This window comes from Lactuca saligna, chromosome 2 (assembly GCF_052625555.1).
Source record: "Lactuca saligna cultivar CGN05327 chromosome 2, ASM5262555v1, whole genome shotgun sequence".
Taxonomy (NCBI): Eukaryota; Viridiplantae; Streptophyta; class Magnoliopsida; order Asterales; family Asteraceae; genus Lactuca; species Lactuca saligna.
The window spans coordinates 183,533,625-183,557,683 of NC_136418.1; the positions used below are offsets into that span (position 1 = coordinate 183,533,625).

Below are 24,059 nucleotides of genomic sequence, written 5' to 3' on the forward strand. Positions count from 1 at the left end.
TGACAAATCATTATAATATGTTATGTACTTTTTTAATTTCATTTTGTGCGATAGTGAGAAACTGAGAATTGTGATGACGGTTCCGGACTTCAACTTCAGCGTCGTATTCCCTTTGCAAGTTTGTGTCGAATGTCGAGTCGTTGTTCATAAGAAGGAAACGAAGGATTTTGTTTTATTTGAAGTGTGTGTACGTGACTGCATTGTATATTTGGTATTATTTAAAAAACGAATTCGGGTATTCGGGTATACCCGAAAATAAATATTCATACCTAAAACCCAACCTATATTATTATTGGGTTAACCTATTACCCGTTACCCGTTCTATCCGAATTCGGAACGGGTCGGGTGGGTAGAACGGGTTTCGGGTTTTTTCGACAGGCTTAGTGCACTCCGCACAACCCCGTACATATATTAGAGTACAAATCATGAAGCCTCTTAACTTACATGTTGGTTCCAATTACTTAAAATGACATGGTTACACTAAAATCACTAACAAGTCTCACCTGTAGATATAGTTATGTAAGATACGCTCATTAGTTTGAGTTTCATATATAAACCCTCTATTTGATTTTCTTTCGATTGGCAACATAGAATAGAAGTTCATTTGTTGATACCAAAATGCACCATTAAACTTAAAACACTTATATTAGCAATGTTTCAGTCGACGAGCTTATAGGTAATAAATATGGTATTTACCAATTTATGCATGCGTAGATCGATGAATATACAATAGGAAACTAAAATGTGTTCGTAATTTCGTATGAGAATTAATTTGATATATAAATTATAATTTGTTACGATGTAAGTATAGATTTAATAATTGATCCGTTTAACTTTATATTTTTTTAAGAACACTAAGCAATGTCATTATGTGATTAAATTTTCTTTAAGAGTGCTCGTTTTTTTCTCAAGGACGGCACATCAGCTGAGTTGGGCATGCACAATTTTTTTATAACCATAGATATATTGACACGTGTAGTATGTGAGTGGCTGTGGGACAAAAGTACGTCAGCATGGCTGCCACGTCGGATAAGGTGGGTCCCGGGATATTCGTTGAGAATCAGCAATAGAACACGAAAGGTATAATTCTCTACGGATATGCGAATATTCTCTCCCTCCTCCCGCCTCCGAAACCATCAAATGGGTTTCTCAATAATTCCCGTCACAAGCTGGCTCAGCGAATTCCCTAAACACCCTTTCCTTCATGTGGATTTACCATTTTGCCACATCATGGGTGTCTTCATGAATAGACGCCTTTACCCTCTTTCACCACTAAGCGACAAGGAACAAACGTTTTTATATTTTATTTTAAATAAATTAATCATTTTAATTTTTATTATTATTATTATTATTATTATTATTATTATTATTATTATTATTATTATTATGTTTTAAACTAACAATATTATTACTATAAGAGGTGATCATCTAAATTGAGAGGTGATGAATTCAAATGTCCCTTAAGGACATACGGGAGTAAAATTTTTCGTTTAAAAAAACAATAATTATTTTTATCCTAATTAACATAAGGTCACACTAAAAACAAAAAAATATACGATGTTGTATTTTTACCCAATAATTGCTCTTAAAAACCTATATTTTTGTTTAATTTGAATGGTAAATATAAATATAAATTTTTTTCTAAAAAAAATGATAACATAAAAGTTTTTTTTGCACATACATGTATAATTAGTTGTGCTTTTCTACATATCATGTTTATTATCCTTTTATCTATTATAGTCAATAATATATTGTCGCTTGTATACCGTTGATAAATATGTTTCTACAATTGCAATTATAGAATTTAAATAACCACAAAATGTGTTTTTTAAAGCCACAATCGAACTCTGAATCAGACGATTACCCTAAGATAAGTGATCAATTATTCATTCGTTATACAAGAACTCGTATGGACACGAGACATGGATACAAACCAATCTCATAGTCCAAATCTTAATTTCTGATTTATGATGACCCTTTTAGACTATGAATTAAGCACGTTAATTTAGCCTACGCTTGGTCTAACACTATAGTATCAACATCAAATCATCGGGGGCCTAAAGATATCATTTTTGTTACTTAATGTAACATTCAAAAAATTCTTGAAAAATTTTAACCTTTTAAATAAACCAAAAACCATCATTGTTTACAAATTATTTTCAAAATAAGTTCAATGTCAGAGAAATCCCAAAAGCATGAAATAAAAACATGATGATGTGCACGATCACGCATTCGTCTTCCCGTGATCGGCGGAAGTACATGAAACATAATCCACAACTGTAAGCCCAAAACTTAGTGAGTTTTCCCCAAAATACCAGCACACAACGAAAACCAGAACAATAAAATAAACAACATGAATATAAAGTCTCCAGCCTGACTGGAACACCCCACTGGCCTTCAGTCTAACTGTTATGCTCTTCGGGCCTTCAGCCTGAATGGTACGCTACCTTTGGCCTTTAGGCTATCCAAGAAGCCCTGGGTCTGTTGGCCTTCTGCACAGAGCAGGACCGACTTAACCCAGCCACACATAACATAACAACATATTGTTGGATTTGGTGTCTAAGCCCATAACTATAATTGTGATGTACTTGACCCGATTATAGCATGGTCCTTTTAGGTTGCCTTCACAAGTGCAATTTGATAGGATGGACTTTTGAGAATAAGGTTATTTATGATTTATTAATATATTACAAGTATAATATATTAATATGAAATCATATTATTTAATTAGTATTGATTTTTGATATTTGTGATGTTCTTGTGAATCGGTTATGATTTCTTCAATTTCATACCGATGAGGATCAAATTTTGGCTAAGAAATCGACAAACAAATCTTTGATTTTGATGAATGAATCGAGAACAACTGGAATCGAGATGTGATTGTGATTTGAAGTCGATTAATGTCGACTGGTTTCGACCTAATGAAAGAACGACTGGGAATTGGATGCTTTGGAGTCAAAATAGACATCGATTGTTGAATTTGATTTCATTTCCTGGAAATTGAAAGTTTGATTTTGTGATTTCGAATGGATTCAATTTTGTCATGATGTCAAAAAACAAAACCGATTTTAAACTACATTCGTTTGTATCGAAACAAGGCTGATGGAAGAACAGAAATCGATTTCGATGGTTATCAAGAGATGTTTGATGATCGATTGTTGGTTACGACTAGAGACTAACAAATCGATGGTTGAAGGATTTGAATGCGAAGTTGATGTTCGAAGGGTATGCTTGGAATTGATAATCGATTTTGATTGAAAAGTTGGATTCGATGGCCAATATGTGATGTTGACTTCGTTTTTGATCGATTGTCAAGGATCGATTATGCGAAGTAAAGGCTTGAAGGCGAACTCTGAATCGATGGTTTGGATAGTCGATGGTTTGCGATAAATTGATAGTTTCGATTGTTTGGGATTTGTTTGATTTTGGGGTTCCTTTATCAAAAAGCAAAGTTTGCGATGATATAGATTTGTGTTGTCGACTTTGTTTTTGATCGATGAATAATCGACTAGCTGAAAGTTTGTTAACAAAGGACTGTAAGCTAGTTTCGCAAGATTGGAGTTGAAGATCTGTATGTGTGATAATCAATTTTGGATTCGCATATTGATTTTGTTCATCATACGAGTTCTTGGATTTGGGTTTGGATGTCAAACTCACTTCGCGTTTGGTTACTTAGGATAAAGATGCGAAGTATCTTCTTATCCATGGTTCACATATATGGAAGTAGTTCATTCGCATTTGGTTCATTTGGTTAATTGGGTCAAAGATGCGAAGCATTTGTAAGGTACATGAGAAGAATGGAACATGCGAAGTATTTCACAGTTAATGTATTGGGGAAGAAGAAAGTAAATAGTTTCGCATTTGGTCCCTGATCTTTTCACGAAATAATACAAATGGTCCAACTTCGCAAAATGGGTTATAAAATGACAAAATGCAGAATTTTCATTTCGCATCCCTGCAGTCTTCGCAAGATGGAAAATTTTACACAGCTTTGCATTTGGGGTAAAAAATTTGAGAAATTGGAATATTTTCAAATATGGTCCATGCAGTTTGTGCGAATTTACACATTCTACCCAGTTTCGCAAATGGGAGTGTGTTTCGCATATTTGACTGTTTTTGGCGCAACGGGTCACTGCAGAATTTTGAAATTAACAATTTCTACCCATTTTTGAGAAATTTTGTCAAAGGCAATCCGTGAACGACAATAAAAATTGAATATTTTTTGGGTTTTCCAGATTGAAGCACAAAGTTTATGTCACATGTTAAGGGGGAGTTTTAACATGAAAAATTCCGAATAAAGCACGTTCTTTTTCCTTGGAGTTTTATAATCAAATTTCGATTATAAAAAGGGGGAGAAGTTTTATATGGAAATTCGAACTTGAATTTTTCATATTACGTGGATTTGAAGACCGAAGTGATCTTGAAGTTTTGAAGTCACGAGATGATGCAATTGGAAGTTCAGAAGTGATGTATTCGAAATGGTTTAGAATTATTGAAGATTTTTGGGGTGTGTTTTTATGCGCAACTTTCGGGTGATTATTTGGAGTTTGGAATACTCTTGATCATTCGTTGTTGCTCGGATTGTATGGTCTCACATCCTAGAGCCCAAATTGAAGAATCATGGAAGAATTGAAGATTGAAGTTTGTTTCGGCATGTGTCACCTTTGAGGCTCGAACCGCGTAGTTGCTCGACTTTGGAAGATTTGAAGTGGGTCATTTATTCCTAACTTTGAGGGGGAGAATGTTGGGGTTGCAAAGTTATTCATTCATGACTTTGTAAATGTTTGACTTTTGTAAAACCCACTTGCATGTAGTGCTTTAGCCTTTAGACCCATTTGTTAGTTAGAGTGAGAGAGAGACATGTAAACACGTCTATAAATAGTGGGTTCATACCACTTGTAGAGGTGTGCTTGAGAGATGTAGAAGTGAGTGTGTAAGTGTGTGTTAATTATGTAGTCTAGATCTAGATCCTTTTTGTAACACCATATACATTCAATATATCTCTTAAACACCCAAATCACCATGTTCAGTTGTGCAAGCTTTAATTTCGCATGTCAAACCATGTTCTTTGTCACTACAAAATTCTATATGTGGAGATATTATAGCGAGAGACTGGTAAAGTATCATGTCTTTATGTAAAAAATTATGTATCGGGTATAGGATTGATTACATATGCTATAATATAAATTTGTTCTAATTTTTCCAAATGCCTAGGGCATTAAGAGGGCGAAAAGGACTGGAACTGGATATGACTTAAAAGGACCAACTCTTCAAGCTCACACACTCAACTTGGGAGAGGATGCAAAAAAATTAGGGTTTCTGGACAGAGGAGGCAGATAGGGAGGCCATTAATGGCACTTAAGGCCTTTAAATAGGGTGCAACACCCTAAAAGTTAGGGTTTCATAATCAGCCACCAAATCGTTGAGTTTTCCTCTCCAACTCGTCAAGTTGGACCAAAAAGATGCATGACCCAAGGCCTTTCAACACTTCGAGTTGAGGCCATCAACTCGACGAGTTCCAAGTGAAACTTGGCTTTTTAAAATACTAAATTTCATACCTGGGAATCGGGATGTTATACACACTACCCCACTTGGACTAGACTTCGTCCTCGAAGCTTGCTACGATGAACAAATTTGGAGAATGCTCCCACATCTCAGCCTCCAGCTCCGAGGTCCACTCGGATCCTCTCCAATGCTACCACTATACCTTTACCAAAGGTACCTCCTTGCTACGTAAAACGTTTACTTTGCTTTCTAGAATAGCTAATGGCCTCTTAAATTAGTTCAAACGCCCATCAACCTGAATATCATTCAATGATACCACTGCATCCTCGTCCAAAATGTACTTCTGCAACTGCGAAACATGGAAAGTGCTATGAATCTGACTAAGCTCCTCTGAAAGATCCAATCTATAAGAAACCTTGCCAACCCTGACAATAACCCGGAATGGTCTAATAAATCAGGGACCCAACTTCTTCCTCTTCCGGAAGCGAATCACACATTTCCAAGATGAGACCTTCGGCAACACCATGTCAGCAACCTGAAACTCCAACTCAAATCTTTGTCGGTCGACATAGGTCTTCTTCCGACTCTGTGCAGTTTGTAATCTCTGTCTAATCTGTTGCATCATTTAGGTAGTGTGCAAAATCTCCTCGGTCCGACCCATGACCCTGTGGCCAACCTCGCCCCAACAAAATAGGGAGCGACATCTCCACCCATATAAAAGCTTGAAAGGCAGAGCATCGATGTTAGAGTGAAAATTGTTGTTGTAGGAGAACTCAGCAAGAGGTAGGTAGGAGCCCCAAATCCCACCAAAATCAATAACGCAAGATTGCAACATATCCTTGATAGTCTGAATAGTCCGCTCACCGTGGTTGTCGGTTTGCGGATGATAACGTTTGCTGAAATGCAGCCTCGTGCACACTTCCTTATGGAAGTTCTACCAGAAACGGGAGGTGAACCGAACATCACATTCTGAAACAATAGAGACCGGAACCCCATGGCGAGAAGCTATCTCATCAATATACACATCAGCTAACTTCTCGGATGATGAACTTTCCCGAATTGCCAGGAAGTAGGCACTCTTGATCAATCGGTCCACGATGAACCAAATATCATCAAAACCTTTTGTCGTCTTCGGCAACTTGGTGATAAAGTCCATTGATATCTGATCTCTTTTCCACATGGGAACCTCCAGAGGCTGCAGTTTTCCATGCAGCTTCTGATGCTCGGCCTTGACCATCCTGCAGGTCAAGCATCTCTCGACGCAATCTTTCTCTTCATGCACAACCACCAATAACTCAATCTCATATCCCGATACACCTTGGTGGCCCCCGAGTGAATAGAGAAGCAGGACTTATGAGCCTCCTCCAGCACGATCTATATGACCCCACCAGACATCGGGACCCATACCTGACTGCAACGGGTCAACAACCCACGACTATCTAGAACAAATCTGGTAATCTCACCCCTGATCCTCTCAATCTTCCAATTCTCCTCTCGAACACCCTCAGTCTAAGCCTCCCTAATCAAACCCACAAGTGGAGAATCCACATATATCCTTATACATGTCAATGGAACAGAAGATCCAACCGACTTGTGCCTCAGAGCATCCTCCACCACATTCGCTTTACCCGAATGGAAAATGATCTCGCAGTCATAATCCTTGACTACATCCAACCACCTGCATTGCCTCATGTTTAGGTTAGGCTAATCCATAATATACCTCAAACTCTTGTGGTATGTGTAGATAGTACAACGGAATCCATAAAGGTAATTTCTCTAAATCTTGAGGGCAAAAACCACCGGCCCCAACTCAAGATCGTGTGTGGGATATCTCGTCTCATGCGGCCTCAACTGTCACGAAGCATAAGCTATCACCTGTTCTCTCCGCATGAGAACTGCTCTCAAGCCGGTGATGGATACATCACAGAAAACCATAGAATCCTCAATTCCCTCTGGGGTCGTCAAAATTGGGGTCTCGCAAAGTCTCTGACGAAGGGTCTCAAATGCGGACTGTTGCTCACCCCCTCCCCCTTAATAAATCCACCCCTTCCTCGTCAGACGAGTGAGGGGTACTGTATTCTTGGAGAAATGTTTAATAAATCTTGGATAGTACCCTACCAAACCCAAAAAACTCCTAATATCTGAGGGAGATTTCAGAACCTCCCACTGCATCACCGCCTCGATTTTGGCCGGATGGACCAAAATCCCATCTTGGTTAATGAGGTGTCCAAGGAACTAAACCTATCACAACTAAAAGTCTCACTTCGAGAACTTAACATAAAGACGTTCTCGCCTCAAAACCCCTAGAAGCTCGCAAAGATGATCCTCATCATGCTCTCTGGTCTTAGAATACACCAAGATATCATCAAGGAACACAATAACTGAGCGATTAAGCATCGACCTACAAAACCGATTCATCAAACCCATAAATATCACAAGCGCATTGGTGAGCCCATATGGCATCACCACGAATTTGTAATGCCCATAACGAGTCCAGAACGTGGTCTTCTCTATGTCCTCCTCCCTCACTCTGACCTAATGGTACCTAGACCTCATATCAATCTTGGAGAACCAAGATGCTCCCTGCAACTGATCAAAGAGATCATCAATCCTCAAAAGGGGATAATGGTTCTTTATTGTCAACTTGTTCATCTCCCTATAATCGATGAAAATCCGTTACAAACCTTTCTTCTTCCTGACAAATAGAATCGGTGCCCCCCATGGAGAACTGCTCGGATGGATGAACAGCTTGCCTAGAAGCTCCTGCATCTGAGATGATAGCTCTTGCATCTCAGGCAGTGCCAATCAGTACGAAGCCTTAGGAATAGGGGTTGCACTTGGCACAAGGTAGATCTTGAACTCAACCTACCTCTTAGGAGGCACACCGGGTAACTACTCTGGGAATACATTAGTGAATTACCTAACAACTGGAACATCAACAACCGACACCTGATCCCTAACCCGCATGTCCACCACATAAGCCAAGCAACCTACACACCCGTGCTCAATATACTGCCGAGCCCTGGCTTTTGAACAGAACCCTGAACCTAACCTGGTGCCCTTTCTATAAATAACCAGTTCTCCCCCACTTGGGGTTCGAAATACAACGTGCTGACCCTCGCACTCGATCATGGCACCGAAACGGCTCAGCCAATCCATACCCACAATCACGCAAACATCCCTCATGGGAATCAAAATCAAATTAATTGGAAAGGATACCTCAAAGATCTCCAGAACTCAACCCTGAATAATGGACGAAGCAGAACCCCCGTTCTAATTGGTGATAGAAACTCGCAATGAACACTCCAACTCCCCTATGGGTAAAGCAAACTCCCTAATGAAATATCGAGAAACAAATGACCGAATAGCACCCAAGTTAAACAGCACTAGAAATGTACCTACCAAAGGTACAAACAAATAAGCATAAAATAAACATAATCAATAAGATGAGGGATACAAACATACTAGCTATGACATTTGGAGAGGCTCTAACCTCCTCGGCAGTGATCTGAAAAGCACGACCACGAGCCTTCGGGGGCTCCACCTTCACCTGGCGTGCATCTGCAATCCTCAATAGCGTTGGCGCGGGGGCCTGCGTTGGCTTGGCGTCGAGCGACAGACAGTTGACCTTCACATGGCTAACCTGAACACAATGATAGCAAATCCTCGCACTTTGAACTGGGGCTGGCTGGCATTAATCCCTTGCATAGTCCCCCACTATGCAACACTTATAACATACCCCTCCTAATCTACAAGCCCCGTCATGAACCTTTCTGCACTTCCCACAAGTGTGGCCTCGCGGACCCCCGGACCTAGAATCAGCGGCCTTGAACCGCTTTGGTACCAGCTGCGACTGTGCCTGGGCCGGCCTCCGCTCCCTCAACTAAAGCTCTATCTCAAGAACACGCCACCTAGCGGCCTCATGCAACTCTAGTAAAGTAGCACACCGCTTGGTAGAAAAAAACTGTCGGATATCCGTCTTGCGCATGCTCAAGTAACGGGTCATCTAAGCCTTCTCCGAAGCAAAATCAGGGCAAAAACAACAAGGCCCTCTCAGTAAACATCTGGGTGATCTCCATCACCCACTCCGATCTTTGCCTCAAATCCAAAAATTCCTGAGCCAACCTCTCACGCTCAACCCTCAGCACATAACAAGCATGGAACATCTCCACGAACAGATCCCAAGATACTGCAACCCTCTGGTCAGCTGAATATGATCCAGTAAAAAGTCTCCATTAATCCTTCGCTCCGGACCTCAAAAGGTTCAGAGCACACCTGACCTTCTGGTCAGCTGGGCATGAGAATGTGAAAAAGCATCCCCCAACGTCAGATAGCCACCTCATGGATATAATCGGGTCCTGAACTCCCTCTAAGGTCCGAGGATTCATATTATCGAAGTCTTGATACTGAAAGACCCGACCTGGTCCAACACCTGCAGCGGCTACGGCTGCGAAGGCTGTAACAACAGCAGTCTCAACAATGGTTGCGTATCTCTCATGAAAAAGCTCCATCATTGCAGTCTTAATAGACCCAAACAACTTTGCTATCTGATCCTTAATGATGGTCACACCTTCCTCGCGGAGGATCTCCATGATCCTGACATCCAACTCATCTGACCCAGTCTGCCTGCCGACTCTCGACACTGATCCGAAACCGATCTCAAATCGTCTCGTAGTCACCATACTGAAAATACACTAGGAAGATATCAGATAATCAACGTATTATAATAGGGAACCAACTCCCGAAAAATCCCTAAGGCTTGTGACTTCCTTGCCACACGTATGGGTCCTATGCTTTCAGTAGTACGGACCCATACTACCTTCCACACCTACCCGTATTTATCTCAAGGATCATCAAAATATCCTAACAATACTCATAAGCATAGTTGAACACTCAATCCTCACTCCCTAGAGAGAAGGCTAACTCTCTCATGACTGGATGGCTAACTCCACATATCCTATCCTACCACCAAATGCCACATGAATCTCCATTGGTGCAAGATAGCTATTGCATGAACATTATCACATACCACATTACTTAAACAACCTTAGGCTAAAGGGTCCAATCCCACAACGGTTGGACTCAAAAAAGAGTTGCGCAGCAAAACCAAATCTTCTAGCCTAAGACCCTTTAACACATACAGTATGTGTCTTAACGCATTCATTTAATAGCTAGTTCACACACGAAAGATTCACACAATAATCAATGAGTTACTCTACACAAGATAAGGCATTAAATATCAGTCAATTCTATCATACGATTCCTGAGGATCCCTATCCTATCACTAGCATGTTGTTCTAATATATCATAATATCAAATAATAATATGGTATTTTGGGGTCTACTTACTAGCTCCAGCTGATCCTACACATCGCATCCTCCTTGTTTATTTTTAAAACCTTTTGAAAATCATTAAAAAAATATTTTCCTTAGTTTGAGACTGGATTCACACGAGTATTCCTCCAATTCACTCAAACCAAGGTTCTGATACCAAAATGTAACATTCAAAAAGTTCTTGAAAATTTCAAACTTTAAAAATAAACCACAAACCATCAATGTTTACAAATTGTTTTCAAAATAAGTTCAACATCAGAGAAATCCCAAAATCATGAAATAAAAACATGAGGAGGTACACAATCATGCCTTTGCCTTTCCGTGATCCTCGGAAGAACCTGAAACATAATCCAAAAATGTAAGCCCAAAGCTTAGTGAGTTCCCCAAAAATACAAGCACACAACAAAACCAAAACAATACAATAAACAACATGCATATAGAGCCTTCAGCCTGACTGGAATACCCCACCGACCTTCAGTCTAACTGGTATGCTCTCCAGGCCTTTAGTCTGATTGGTACGCCACCTTCATCCTTCAGTCTATCCAGGGCTCCTTGGGTCTATTGGCCTTCAACACAAAGCAGGACTGCCTCAACCCAACCACACATAACATAACAACAAATATCATATCAAGTACTAGCTAGCATGCACAGTTAGTCAAACAGATCTAACAGATCACTAAGCATATCATTATTCTATAATCGGAATACAGATCTAATAGATCCATACACATAGCATCAGACAGTAATCATGGTAGCAATCCAATGGGTCGGCCTTGGTGCCTTCGACCCAGTAAGTATAGTGAGGAAAACTCACCTCACAAGCAACGCTGACTGATAAGATCCAACTCCCAAATCTCAGCTCCTGACTCGAATGCCTACAAGCACCATGTTACTAGTTCCATCAAACTCTGAAATACCCAAAATGCCCTCAAAATCCAAACTTGGTCAACCATTGTCAAAGTCAACAGTCAACGGTCAAGGTCAACATTCCATGTTAACCCAACTCGTCAAGTGCACCTACCAGCTCGTCGAGTTCCTACAATATTTAGAGAATCATAAAAACCTTAGCACACTTGCCGAGTTGGCTGGAAAACTCGGCTAGTTTTCCCAGCTTAACACATTCAGTCCTTTTTCATCAAGTCTAACGCTTTAAAATGTGGATCTGGTACCCAAGAGCTGGAAAACCACGTAAAGTTGCTAAATTTGCATCTATCCATGTCATAAAGAGGCTCCAAAATTAAATGAAGGCTTAATAAGTGACCTAAAGCATGAAGGAGGCCTAGAACTTGATAAAGCTTGAAACTTTAAGTCCAATGAGGCCAAAAAAACGTCTAGATCTGAAGTGATAACTTCATGATATACTCAACCCATAAACAATCCAAAAAAATGAGCCAAATATGACAATAGACTTCCAAGGATGAGATTAAGCAATAGATAAGCAAGTTGTCGACATTTTACCTCAAAAGAACTACAATACTCAAAGAGTTTCTGGATCTGAAACCTTCCCTTCAATATAAACACTTCTAACCTCAAGTTCCTTCAAAAGAACACCAAAAGGACCAACTCTTCAAGCTCACACACTCAACTTGGGAGAGGATGCACGAAAACTAGGGTTTCTGGACAGAGGAGGCAGATAGGGAGGCCATTAATGGGACTTAATGCCTTTAAATAAAGTGCAACACCCTAAAAATTTGGTATTCATAATTAGCCACCAACTCATTGAGTTTGCCTCTCCAACTCGTCGAGTTGGTCCAAAAAGATGCGCGTCCCAAGGCCTTTCAACATGTCGAGTTGAGGCCATCAACCCGACGAGTTCCAAGGGAAATTTGGCTTTTAAACTACTAAATCTTATTCCTAGGGATCGGGATGTTACACTTTGTGTTCCAGACTAGTTCCTCGCATTTTGAACATTACGAAATGGTATTTTTTTGTTCTGAAATACAAATTTTTGATGTATAATACCCTAGTATAAATAGTTAAACTAGTTTTGGGTTGGTCATAAATCTAATATTAACATGTATTACTAGTCCAGAACGCATTATGTGAATTTCATACATGTTCTTTGTGTTATGTTCTAAGTTACTAAGAACAATAATCTTAAAATTAAACTACTAAAAGTGTAAAAGTAAAAAACATACCCGTAAAATAAAAAAACTCATGAAGATCGTGTTCTATATCTTAACTCTGAAATGTTTAGTAGTGCCCGAAATATGTTTGTATGAGTTTGTAAATCGAGATTCGAAATTTGTCGAAATAAAATCCAGAACATGGTTTTGTTAATCGAGATCCAAAACAATTCGATTAGCTCGGAATAGGCATTCTAGAAGGTCTTTGATGGACCGGCCGAGGTACACAGTTCGAAATGGACTCCGAAATGACCCATATCGGAAATAATGATTATTTTGTAAAAAAATGTATTTTATAGTGGTTATTTTTTTTTAAAAAAAATACTGAAAATATGATTAGATTAATCAATTTCCTAAAAATAAAAAGCTAAATGCGAGGTACGAATAATAATAAATAGGAGTATGTATATAGAATAAATGTTTAATCCAAATAATTTTTTTGATATATATATATATATATATATATATATATATATATATATATATATATATATATATATATATATATATATATATATATATATAGAGAGAGAGAGAGAGAGAGAGAGAGAGAGAATAACCCTACTTCTTTAAATAATAACAATAAACATTGAATACAATTATTGACCGATAAATTGAAAAACTAGTGCAAATTTTTCCTACTATAAGCTGGTATTATATGTCCCATCACGTTGTCGATGATAAAAACAAAACTTAAACATCAATTGGCCATCATGATTTTATCTTCCTACACAAGGTCAAATTTCGGACTTTCCTTCTATAAATGTTACGGCAAGTATCGAACCAATAATATTGACACACCTTAATTTATATTAAGGAGCAAAACAATTGGGATAATAACTTAGGAGGGTAATAAGGTTTTCAGTTTGTCCGTATTAGGTTACTAAAATTTTTTTTTGTGCGTATTAGACCAATATGGTTATTATTACCGTTTATAAATAGTCCTTTTAACGGTTAAAAAGGACTATTTCTAAACGGTAATAACAATCATATTGGTTTAATACGCACAAAAAAACCTTAGTGACCTAATATGGACAAACTGGAAACCTTATTATCTTTCTAAGTCATTAACCCTAATTTTAAAGACATTGAGAATATATGACCATCAACAGTAAACTACTTCGTTTAGAACTCGCGTCGTCCCATATAACCTGCTACTCCTCTATATGGCGAAGCTCTTCATTTATAATCGTCCCTTTGGGGACATCCGATAAAATTGGAACGATACAGAGAAGATTAGCATGGCCCCTGCGCAAGGATGACACACACAAATCGAGAAATGGTCCAAAATATTTTTTAACCTTTCGTCGTCTACTCTGGAACCCTGATTCCTTTTTCAAATACTAATAGAATTCAATTGCAATTCTTACGTTTCAGTAGTTCATCTACTGAAGTCATGATCAGACAACATGTGGATTCTATGGTCATATTGATCTTCTTGTTGATATCTTCAACCATTTCTCGCAAGTAAGGGTGATCTTTCTTTATATAAAGTCTCATTTAAGTTTTTTACTTTTCCTATCATTAAGTTTCATGCTTTATAAACTTCCGTTTATGTGTTGTATATAGTATGTTTGTATTTGTTTATGTGTTGATTTTTTTATTCATTTTGCAACTTCAGTTTCTTAGTTCATGTTGTGGTTTTGCTTTTTATAAATAATTGATAACAGACATCCTATACAGGTCCCCGTTGGTTTTATATTTCCATTCGTTATCAAATGTAGACACTGATGGGAGGTATCAAAGTGAGATTTTGTTTTTGTACATATGGATGTGTTCATGTAAACATTTAAATGACAAAAAAGAAGTTATTGATAAAATGTTGCATATTTATGTAATGGAGATCATCAATCATATGAGTTTCTGGATTTAAAAGTTCTGGAAGAGTTGTGAGATAAGTTTAAATGGAAGCAACTATTTACAGTCAAACAAATCATTCACATTGATTAGTAAGCATGTTTTCTAAATAATTAGGGTTAATGACTTAGGAGGGTAATAAGGTTTCCAGTTTGTCCGTATTAGGTCACTAAAGTTTTTTTGTGAGTATTAGACCAATATGGTTGTTATTACCGTTTAGAAATAATCATTTTTACCTGTTAAAACCGGTAAAAAGACTATTTTTAAACGGTAATAACAACCATATTGGTCTAATACGCACAAAAAAAATCTTAGTGACCTAATACGGACAAGCTGGAAACCTTATTACCCTCCTAAGTCATTATCCCCAAAAAAATTAGACTAATGCTCCTTCTTTTTCAATAATATTGACACACCTCAATATATGAGAAAAAAAATTAGGCTAATGCTCCTTTTTTTTTTCAATTCCCCCTTATGACATGATTTTTTCGTTTTTTTTTATTTTGTTTTTGTTTATTATTATTATTATTATTATTATTATTATTATTATTAATTTCGATAACATTATAAAATTCAGACAACATTTTAAAATTCAGTGAAAAGTTTAAAATTCAGGCGACATAATAAGATTCGAACGACAATATACAACGGAATAAAAACAAACTTTGTTTTTATTTATCATTGATATATTAATTGGTTCGGTATTATATTTGCATCGTGCGTAATGTGAATTAAAAACAAAGTTTACTTTTGTTCCATTCTATTTTGTCGTTTGAATTTTATAATATCGGTCAAATTTATAATGTTGTCCAAATTTAAAATATTGTTCGAATTTTATATGGTTATCGAAATTATTATTAATAATAATAATAATAATAATAAAACAAAAAACTAACAAAAAAACAAAAAGGAAAAAAAAAAAAAAAAAAAAAAAAGAAAAGTAAAAAGATGATTTTAAGTTATAAGTAAAAGATTGATTAGATTGATGTTAGAAGAGGTAAAATTGATTAAGGAAGTACTTATAGCACAATCCAAAAATTATTTTGATTAAACTTTTATTATTAAAAAAAAAAAAAAAAACTGTATGTACTTGAACCAACTCAAATTTATCATTAATTGCAATTAATTTTTTGAAAAGTAAATTGATATATTATAATGCATAGTAGTATAATATGACTTGCAAAAAAATATTAATATTTGGATGGCAAAAAGATTATTATTAGCATTGGGAAATTACCAACATACCCAGGGTAGTATCGTAATCTCCACCCCATCCGTTGAAACATATTTGGCGTGATGAAGTGGCAATTATGACGATGAAGCAAGGGCGTTATGGTAATTGAACATTTGAACTAAATAAAACCTTTACGCTATAAAATCGGATGTTCTCCATTGCGCAACCTACAGCAACAGGCCAACAGCTGAAACTTAGTAACGCATTCGTCACACAAATCAACGAAGAAGAAGAAGAAGAAGATCGACGATTATAGATACGTGTATAGATAGATACGAGTGAAAATCGTGGAAATCTAGACAGAGAAACAATCGATTTGCATATAGGTAAGTTAATTCTCTTCCTTTTAATTGACTAAGAGTTTGTTGCATTTGTTTTCGGTTTCATCATCTTCATTGCGATCTTATCATCATCGAAACCACAGATTTAGATTAATCGGTTTTGACGTAAATCTTTCCAAATTTAATACGTATAGTAAAACCCTGAATCTTATCCCCGTTCTTCGTTTTCTTTATATTCAATTTTGGGAAGCATCTTCCATATCAGTTCTTCAATTAACGGGAGTAGTAGAAATTTATTGACCGGAAATCCAAGACGATTGACCTGATCAATCCGGTAACCTAACACTGTTTTGGTTGATTTCGAAACAAATATTCCTAGAATTGTTTTCTTTTTTCTTTTTGGTAACTAATCTCATTCTTACTTTTGCTTACTTTTATCGGCTATATCGAATCTCCTTCTGTCATCCGCTTTAACTAAATTTGCTGTTAATTTACAATATAATGTATTTGTGTTTTTATTTTAATCAACTGGAAATAATTGGTTTTCCGATTATTGATTCGATTGGTAGAGAATTCCATGATTTTAAGGAATAATTTTTGATTTTATTAAACAAACTTTTTTGGAGTTTTGCCTTATATAGGTTATGTGTGTTTAATAAATCCGATTTCACATCCATTAACTTCTTCGATGGGGATAAATCTAAGTTAAGGAGAAGTTCTTTTAAATTATAATTTGCACTAATATTTTTTAAATGATTAAAATATAATTTGGTGATCGATCTTCGTGTTTTCAGCTTCGTTAACTCGGTGGAGGAAAAGAAAATTGAAGTTTGGAAGCAGTAAATAGTAATACATCAATGGGTTCCATTTTAGAACCAGAATCAAGTAGAAACACAAAACCTCCAGGAATCAGATTCGTAGAATGCACCAAGAAATCAAACATCTCATTCAAATCCCATCAAGCCATTGTTCTAATCGTTACGTTTCTCGCATACGCAAGCTACCATGCTTCCCGTAAAACCACCAGCATCATCAAAAGCGCCCTCGATCCTCAAACTCCCGACGAATCCCTACAATCAGTCGCATTTCTACACAGATCTAACGCACTTCAATGGGTTCTAGGAAACGGGTGGGCCCCATTCAATGGCACAAACGGAACAGGTTTGCTCGGAGATCTAGACTTGGCGTTCCTTTTTGTATACGCCGTCGGCATGTTCTTTTCAGGACATATCGGCGATCGAATGAACCTTAGAATCTTTCTAACAATCGGAATGCTGGGAACGGGTTTATTCACTTCATTATTCGGTGTCGGATACTGGGCAAACATTCATTTATTCTACTACTACTTGATAGTGCAAATGTTAGCAGGGTTGTTTCAGTCAACCGGATGGCCTTCTGTAGTTTCAGTCGTCGGGAATTGGTTTGGGAAGAGTAAGAGAGGACTCATAATGGGTATTTGGAACGCCCACACATCCGTCGGAAATATCGCCGGATCATTGATCGCAGCCTACTTTTTAAAATACGGGTGGGGGTGGTCAATGGTGGTTCCCGGTTTGATGATCGCTTTTGTTGGTGTTCTGGTTTTTCTGTTCTTGCCGGTTGATCCTGAATCGGTGGGAGTCAATCAAGATGAAGATGAATCCGGGTCGCCTAAAAAGCAGGGATTATCTCAACATTTATTGAGCTCAAAACCCGATAACGAGAAAGGAAAGCCTGTTGGATTTATCGAAGCTTGGAAAATTCCAGGGGTTGCTCCTTTTGCATTTTGCCTATTTTTTGCCAAATTGGTGGCCTACACGTTTCTCTACTGGCTTCCGTTCTACATTAGTCACACAGGTACGTGTTACAAATATACAATAATATATATAATCTTATTAAATATCTCTTGAATATTATTTGTTGTTCCGAACAATTTATTTTGTTTTGAAATTTGCAGCTATAAATGGTGAATATTTATCGAATGAGGCGGCGGGGAACTTATCCACATTGTTTGACGTAGGGGGTGTGGTAGGAGGAATCCTAGCCGGTCATATATCTGACCGATTAGGGGCTCGTGCCATTACGGCAGCAAGCTTTATGTACTGTGCGATCCCTGCGCTGTATCTATACAGAAGTTATGGACATATGTCAATGTCTATAAACATCATCCTGATGCTGGTCACCGGGATGTTTGTTAACGGTCCATACGCTTTGATCACAACTGCGGTTTCGGCTGATCTCGGGACTCACAAGTCTTTGAGGGGAAACTCTAAGGCACTGGCGACTGTAACTGCAATTATCGATGGAACGGGGTCGATTGGTGCCGCAATCGGACCGGTGCTGACGGGCTACATTTCAACTCGGAGTTGGAGTGCGGTCTTCACCATGCTTATGGGAGCGGCGTTTGTGGCGGGGTTGTTTCTAACTAAATTGGTGGTGGCGGAGGTGACTGCTAAATGTCAAGAATCACGAGGCGGTTCGAGTGGTGGTGCCACTAGTTCCGGTGCGGTGGAAGAAGTGTGAGCATTTGTTGTTATTGGTGGTGAAAATGAAAAATTTTGTTAAAATGTGTGATATTGGGCAAAATTGTTAAATATTTATGGTCTCTACTTCAAATTTGGAGAAGAAGAGGGAAAGGGGCCGTGTATTCATTTGTATTTTCTCCAAGATTTTTAGGGTATGGAGGAGGTGATAGGGGAAATGTTTGTACAAGTAATAATCAATACCCCATCATCAAAATTAAACATTTAGTTTGATGATTTTTGGATCATAATATTTAAACATTAAACATTTAGTTTGATGATTTTTGGATCATAATATTTAAGAAACTATGGTTCAAATCGTCGTTATTCAATCGTTTTCTAGTTTTTATTTGTTGTATTTTTTATGTATTTTTTTTTCTTTTTTGTATAATAGAGATAATGACATCTAGAACTGGAACATTATCGGTTTATATATATAAAAGAACATGATGTGATTTTAAATAATATTATGATAGTGAGAAGTGAGAGATAGGGTTGTGGTTGACGTGTTACGTGGTATGAAAATGTTGAAAAATGGCTCCGTGTTTGAATGAAAAGGCAAAACTAGCTGTGTATGTGTTTTTGTGAATAGAAAATTATGTCTTTGTGGTTCTAGTTTTAACGACAATCGTAATCCATTGTTTTGTTAATACGAAAAAAAAAAAAAAAAAAAACAGGACCATTAATACCACGGTCCCTAAGCTTTCAATGTCAATAACCACTTTTCAATACCTATTCCACCAAATTTCTACGTAAATCTAAACCCCTCTAGAATTTTCAGATTGGACTTATCAGCTTTATCATACGTGTGTACTTAGAGCTAATAAAAACTCTCCTTGTTACGGTATTATTGTATCTCTGTATATATTTTGTATTTAGCATATAAGATAATAAGCCCATTTTGTATTTGTATTTATATGTTTTAATGAGAGAGGTTCGTTTTCATGGGAAATTATACCAATAGCATGGTATCAGAGCAACACGGTTAAACCTAATCCTCTCTCTCTCTCTCTCTCTCAAAACCTTCGACAATCTCTTCTGATCTGTCGATTGATCATGTGTTTGCCTCTTCTATTTCACCCATCGTTCAATCATCTTCACCTCTTTCTTCTTCGTTCAAGATATCTGCTGCAGAAAAAATAAGCTTTCTGAAAAGTCATATGGAATCACGATATCAAGTCTTATATACCTCTTGTGCTAGATCTTGATCACATGAATTATGAGCTTGGGGCGAACTATTTGAGACCCACTGCAAGGGTTTTGGAGTAATCAAACATCTCCAACGCTTCCTACTGTTTCTTCTACCTCCTTTATACCCAACCAGATGTCACCGTTGTTGCTGCAATCGTTGTTGAGAAAGAGGAGTGGGAAGAACGTGATGCAATTGTTAAATCTTGGATTTACGTTACTATTATCCAATCTCTTCCAACACAAATTCTTAGAAAAAAAGTGTTACCGCCTATGATGTGTGGAGTGATATAGAAAAATTCTTTCGGGATCATAAAGAGAACCGTGTCATGGAACTAGATGAATTGAGAACAATAACTACTGGAGGCTCCACTATTGATAATTATTTTACTTGTATCAAAAGAATCTCGGATTTGTTAAGCAACATAGAAGCTGCAGTACCTGAAAGAAATATTCTTCTTTATTCCCTAAATGGTCTTGGTAGTGTCGCTACATTCATCTGGTTCCAGAAGCCTCTTCTGACTTTGGATGATGTTCGATCAAGTGGTTAATCCTTTTGTGGAGGTCGAAGTAATTCTCGTGGGGGTAATCGAGGTGCAAGACAACAACAAACATAATATGTTTAGTCTCCTTGGGGGTGGTCCCCTCTTTCGTTTGGGCCAACTCATCAACTTTTCTCTACTGTTAGGCCCAATGCCAATCAGGCCAACATTTTCCCAACTCCCCAGTCAGCCCAACAGCCTCATCATCAAAAACATTGGGCTAATTTCGGTCCACAACAAACTCAGCAGGCTTTTGTCTCTCCTACTACATCAGACTAGCCCACTCCCCTCCGACAGATGTTCAACACAATGACTTTAACCCCTCTATTTTCCCAACCTAACTGGTTCATGGACTCCGGGGCCACAACTCACATTCATTCGGATTAAGGTATCCTTGATTCTGTTAAAATAATGATTTATCTTCGTCTGTTTTATTCGGTGATGGGTCTCTCATTCCCGTAAAAGCATCCATAGACACGATTCTTCCGTGTTCGTATTGGTTTTGTCCTTCACGTTTAAATCATGTTCTTATTATACCTAATATCATAAAAAAATCTAATCTTTGTTCATCGTATTTCTAGAGACAATAAATGTATAATTTCTTTTGACGAATTCGGTTATTCTGTCATTGCTTTTCAGACCAAGCGCACCCTTCTCCGATGTGATAGCACTGGTGATCTCTATCCCGTTACTCAGCCTACCGCTCAAGCTCTTCTTTCTGTCAGTTCTTCTTTGTGGCACCAATGCCTTGCTCACCCCAGTCACCATGTTTTTCAACATTTAGTTTCTAGTAATTTGATTCCTTGTACGAACAATAATAAATCTACTTTGTGTCACTCGTTCCCACTAGGCAAACATGTTAGATTACCTTTTTGTATGCCAAATTTTGTTTCTCAATTCCCTTTTCAGATTGTTCATTCGGATGTTTGGACATCCCCTATTGCTAGTTTAAGTGGAATAAAATACTATATCATTTTTTGGATAACTTTTCTCACTTTCTTTGGGTGTATCCGTTACTAAACAAATCAGATGTTTGTGCTAAATTTCAACATTTTCATAAATTTGTTCAAACCCAATTTCATACCAACATTCAATCTCTTCAATGTGACAACGATGGTGAATATAATAATCATCATCTAAAACCTTTTTGTGTTAATAATGAAATTTAATTTCATTTTTATTTCCCTCACACGTCTCAATAAAATGGCAAGTTTGAGCGCATGATCCACACAATCAATAATGTCTTCCACACTTTTTCTTTCATGCTCATGTTCCGCCCCAATATTTGGGTGAATCTCTCTACATGGCAGTTCACCTACTTAACATTCTTCCATCCTCTACTCTAAAAAATCTCACTCCTTATCAAACCTTGTTCTGATGGGATTCGAGCAATACATCATTCCTACGGTGTACATGCAAACCCTAATAGCTTTTGGATCTAGTTTGTCTAATGAACATGCAATTGAATATCCAAAGCTATAAACCCAAGATCTAGCATACAATGAATTATATTAACATAAAATAGGGTTTAGATCTAACCTTTGATTGTTATATAGCAATAACAATCTAATTCTTGGCTTAAGAAATCTTAGTGCCTCAAGTGTTGCACTTCTAATGGAGTCACAAACACCACTAAGCAACAAGATGAAGAAGAGAAGAGGAAGGAGGCTCCAAAACGTCCAGGAAACCCTAAGGATTCAGTCACCACGTTTTTGGGGCTTAGGAGCTCCTTAAATAGGCAGACAATTAGGGTTATCTAACAAGGAAACCCTAATTTGACTGCTTAAGCCCTAAGCAGCACATAGACCCCTTCTGGAACATGCCTTGGACGAAAATCATATGGGCTTCCCATAGATTTCGTCCAACCTATATACCAAGGTGATCCATAGCCGAATTACAATTATCTTATAATTATAATTCCAATCTCCTAAGTTTAATTAATCTCTTTTAGCCACAAAATTAATTCTTAATTAATTCTTGACTAATATTAATTAAACAATATGATTTCTCCTTTAATATATTATTCTCATAATACATCAATAAGTCATAATTAAATCTTTCTCTCCTTAATTCATCCTACATATTGCTATGGTGAAGGCAACCCAAAAGGACCATGCTCATAATCGGGTCAAGTACATACCAAAATAGTTATGGACTTAGACACTAATCCAACAGTCTCCCACTTTGACAAGTCTAATAACTATTTTGCATAACTTCAGAACCTGATCAACAATCGTAACTTTCAAAAGGCGTTGTCAACTCTGATTTTATCAGATACATGTGTCCTTTAGATAATGGATCATATATTCCTCCATTCTCAAGATATCGTATAGACACAAGACATGAATTTCGATCATTCTCTCTATATTGTTTCCCGACATCTGATTTATAACGACTGACAACAGACTACAATTGAACACATCAACTTAGTTCCGGCTTGGCTAAGCTCTTAGGTGTCATCACTAAATCATCGAGGGACCCACAGATATCGCTTTTATCCCACTTTGGGTAAAAGGAAGGAATAAACCTCTACCCAAATGCTCGCTTGCACTTACTCATCAAATCACACACAACAATAAGTTTTATAACACCAAGTTACTGGTGCGTTTACTTATCATAAATGTGCTACTGACCATCAAATAACAAATCACACGTCTCGGTTTCTAGAATATACAATATTATCGTCTCACAATCACTCGTGATAAAAACCATGAAGTGATTCAAGTGAGCGTTAGTTTAATCCAATACTCTAATCTTATCAAAGCACTTATGAATTCTGCAGCAAACATTTGCTATGTCTAAACACTCTAGACAATCTACAGACAAATTCATGACAATATTCCTTCATACCTACTTCCAACGTATGACCGACTGTGGAGGTTCGAATAACCCAGTTATTCTGGAAGTCAAAACATGCAGAGTGAAATGCAATAATAATATTTAATCGTATATGGCCCCAAATCTTTTGAGCGTAAATAAAACACTTTCATTCAAACACCATATTGTTTACTCATTATTCATTGTTCATTGTTTCAGAAAATCAACTTATTACTTGAATTACAACAATAGTTGTCCCATGCTCCGAGCATGCACGCTATGTTTCCTATGGTCCATGCTTTGTGAAATAGATCAATTGAAAAATTTCTCCAATGATGCTCATTTCACAATTCCTAATCCTCAACGATAGTGTAAGAATACAAGGTTCTTGCTACTACTAGTATATGTTAGATTTTCTAACATTTTATGCAACGATCCTTTCGTAAAGTCATAGCACAAAAATCACCAAGACTTGGCCACTGAAAATACAAAGTTCTCTATCAGAAATTGTTAGAAAACAATTCTATAGAAGTGATGTCTCTCACTCAAAGTATATTCCTTTGAACATCATTTTTTGCATAAAATTTTCTAATCTAGACGTAAATTCTTAATTTCCAACTCCCAATATGGAAACATTTCCATATTTGCCATACAACAACTCATTCTTAATAGAAT

At 37.3% G+C, this 24,059-nt stretch overlaps 1 protein-coding gene, 1 long non-coding RNA gene and 1 other non-coding gene across 3 annotated transcripts; all 3 read left to right on the plus strand.

Annotated features, from left to right (window-relative positions):
• Positions 1-14,155: 14,155 nt before the first annotated feature.
• On the plus strand, positions 14,156-14,258 carry LOC145033086 (U6 spliceosomal RNA). Its single transcript, XR_013677329.1, has one exon. It is a non-coding gene; the product is annotated as a U6 spliceosomal RNA (small nuclear RNA).
• A 1,948-nt stretch (positions 14,259-16,206) lies between these two features.
• On the plus strand, positions 16,207-19,074 carry G3PP1 (putative glycerol-3-phosphate transporter 1). The gene is made up of 3 exons (XM_078977172.1): positions 16,207-16,381; positions 17,131-18,172; positions 18,273-19,074. Exons 2-3 carry the CDS (start codon positions 17,194-17,196, stop codon positions 18,836-18,838), a joined length of 1,545 nt encoding a protein of 514 aa, XP_078833298.1. The 5' UTR covers positions 16,207-16,381; positions 17,131-17,193; the 3' UTR covers positions 18,839-19,074.
• Positions 19,075-19,587: 513 nt separating this feature from the next.
• LOC145029419 (uncharacterized) lies at positions 19,588-21,552 on the plus strand. The gene is made up of 2 exons (XR_013676525.1): positions 19,588-20,955; positions 21,207-21,552. It is a non-coding gene; the product is annotated as an uncharacterized LOC145029419 (long non-coding RNA).
• The last annotated feature ends 2,507 nt before the right edge of the window (positions 21,553-24,059 follow it).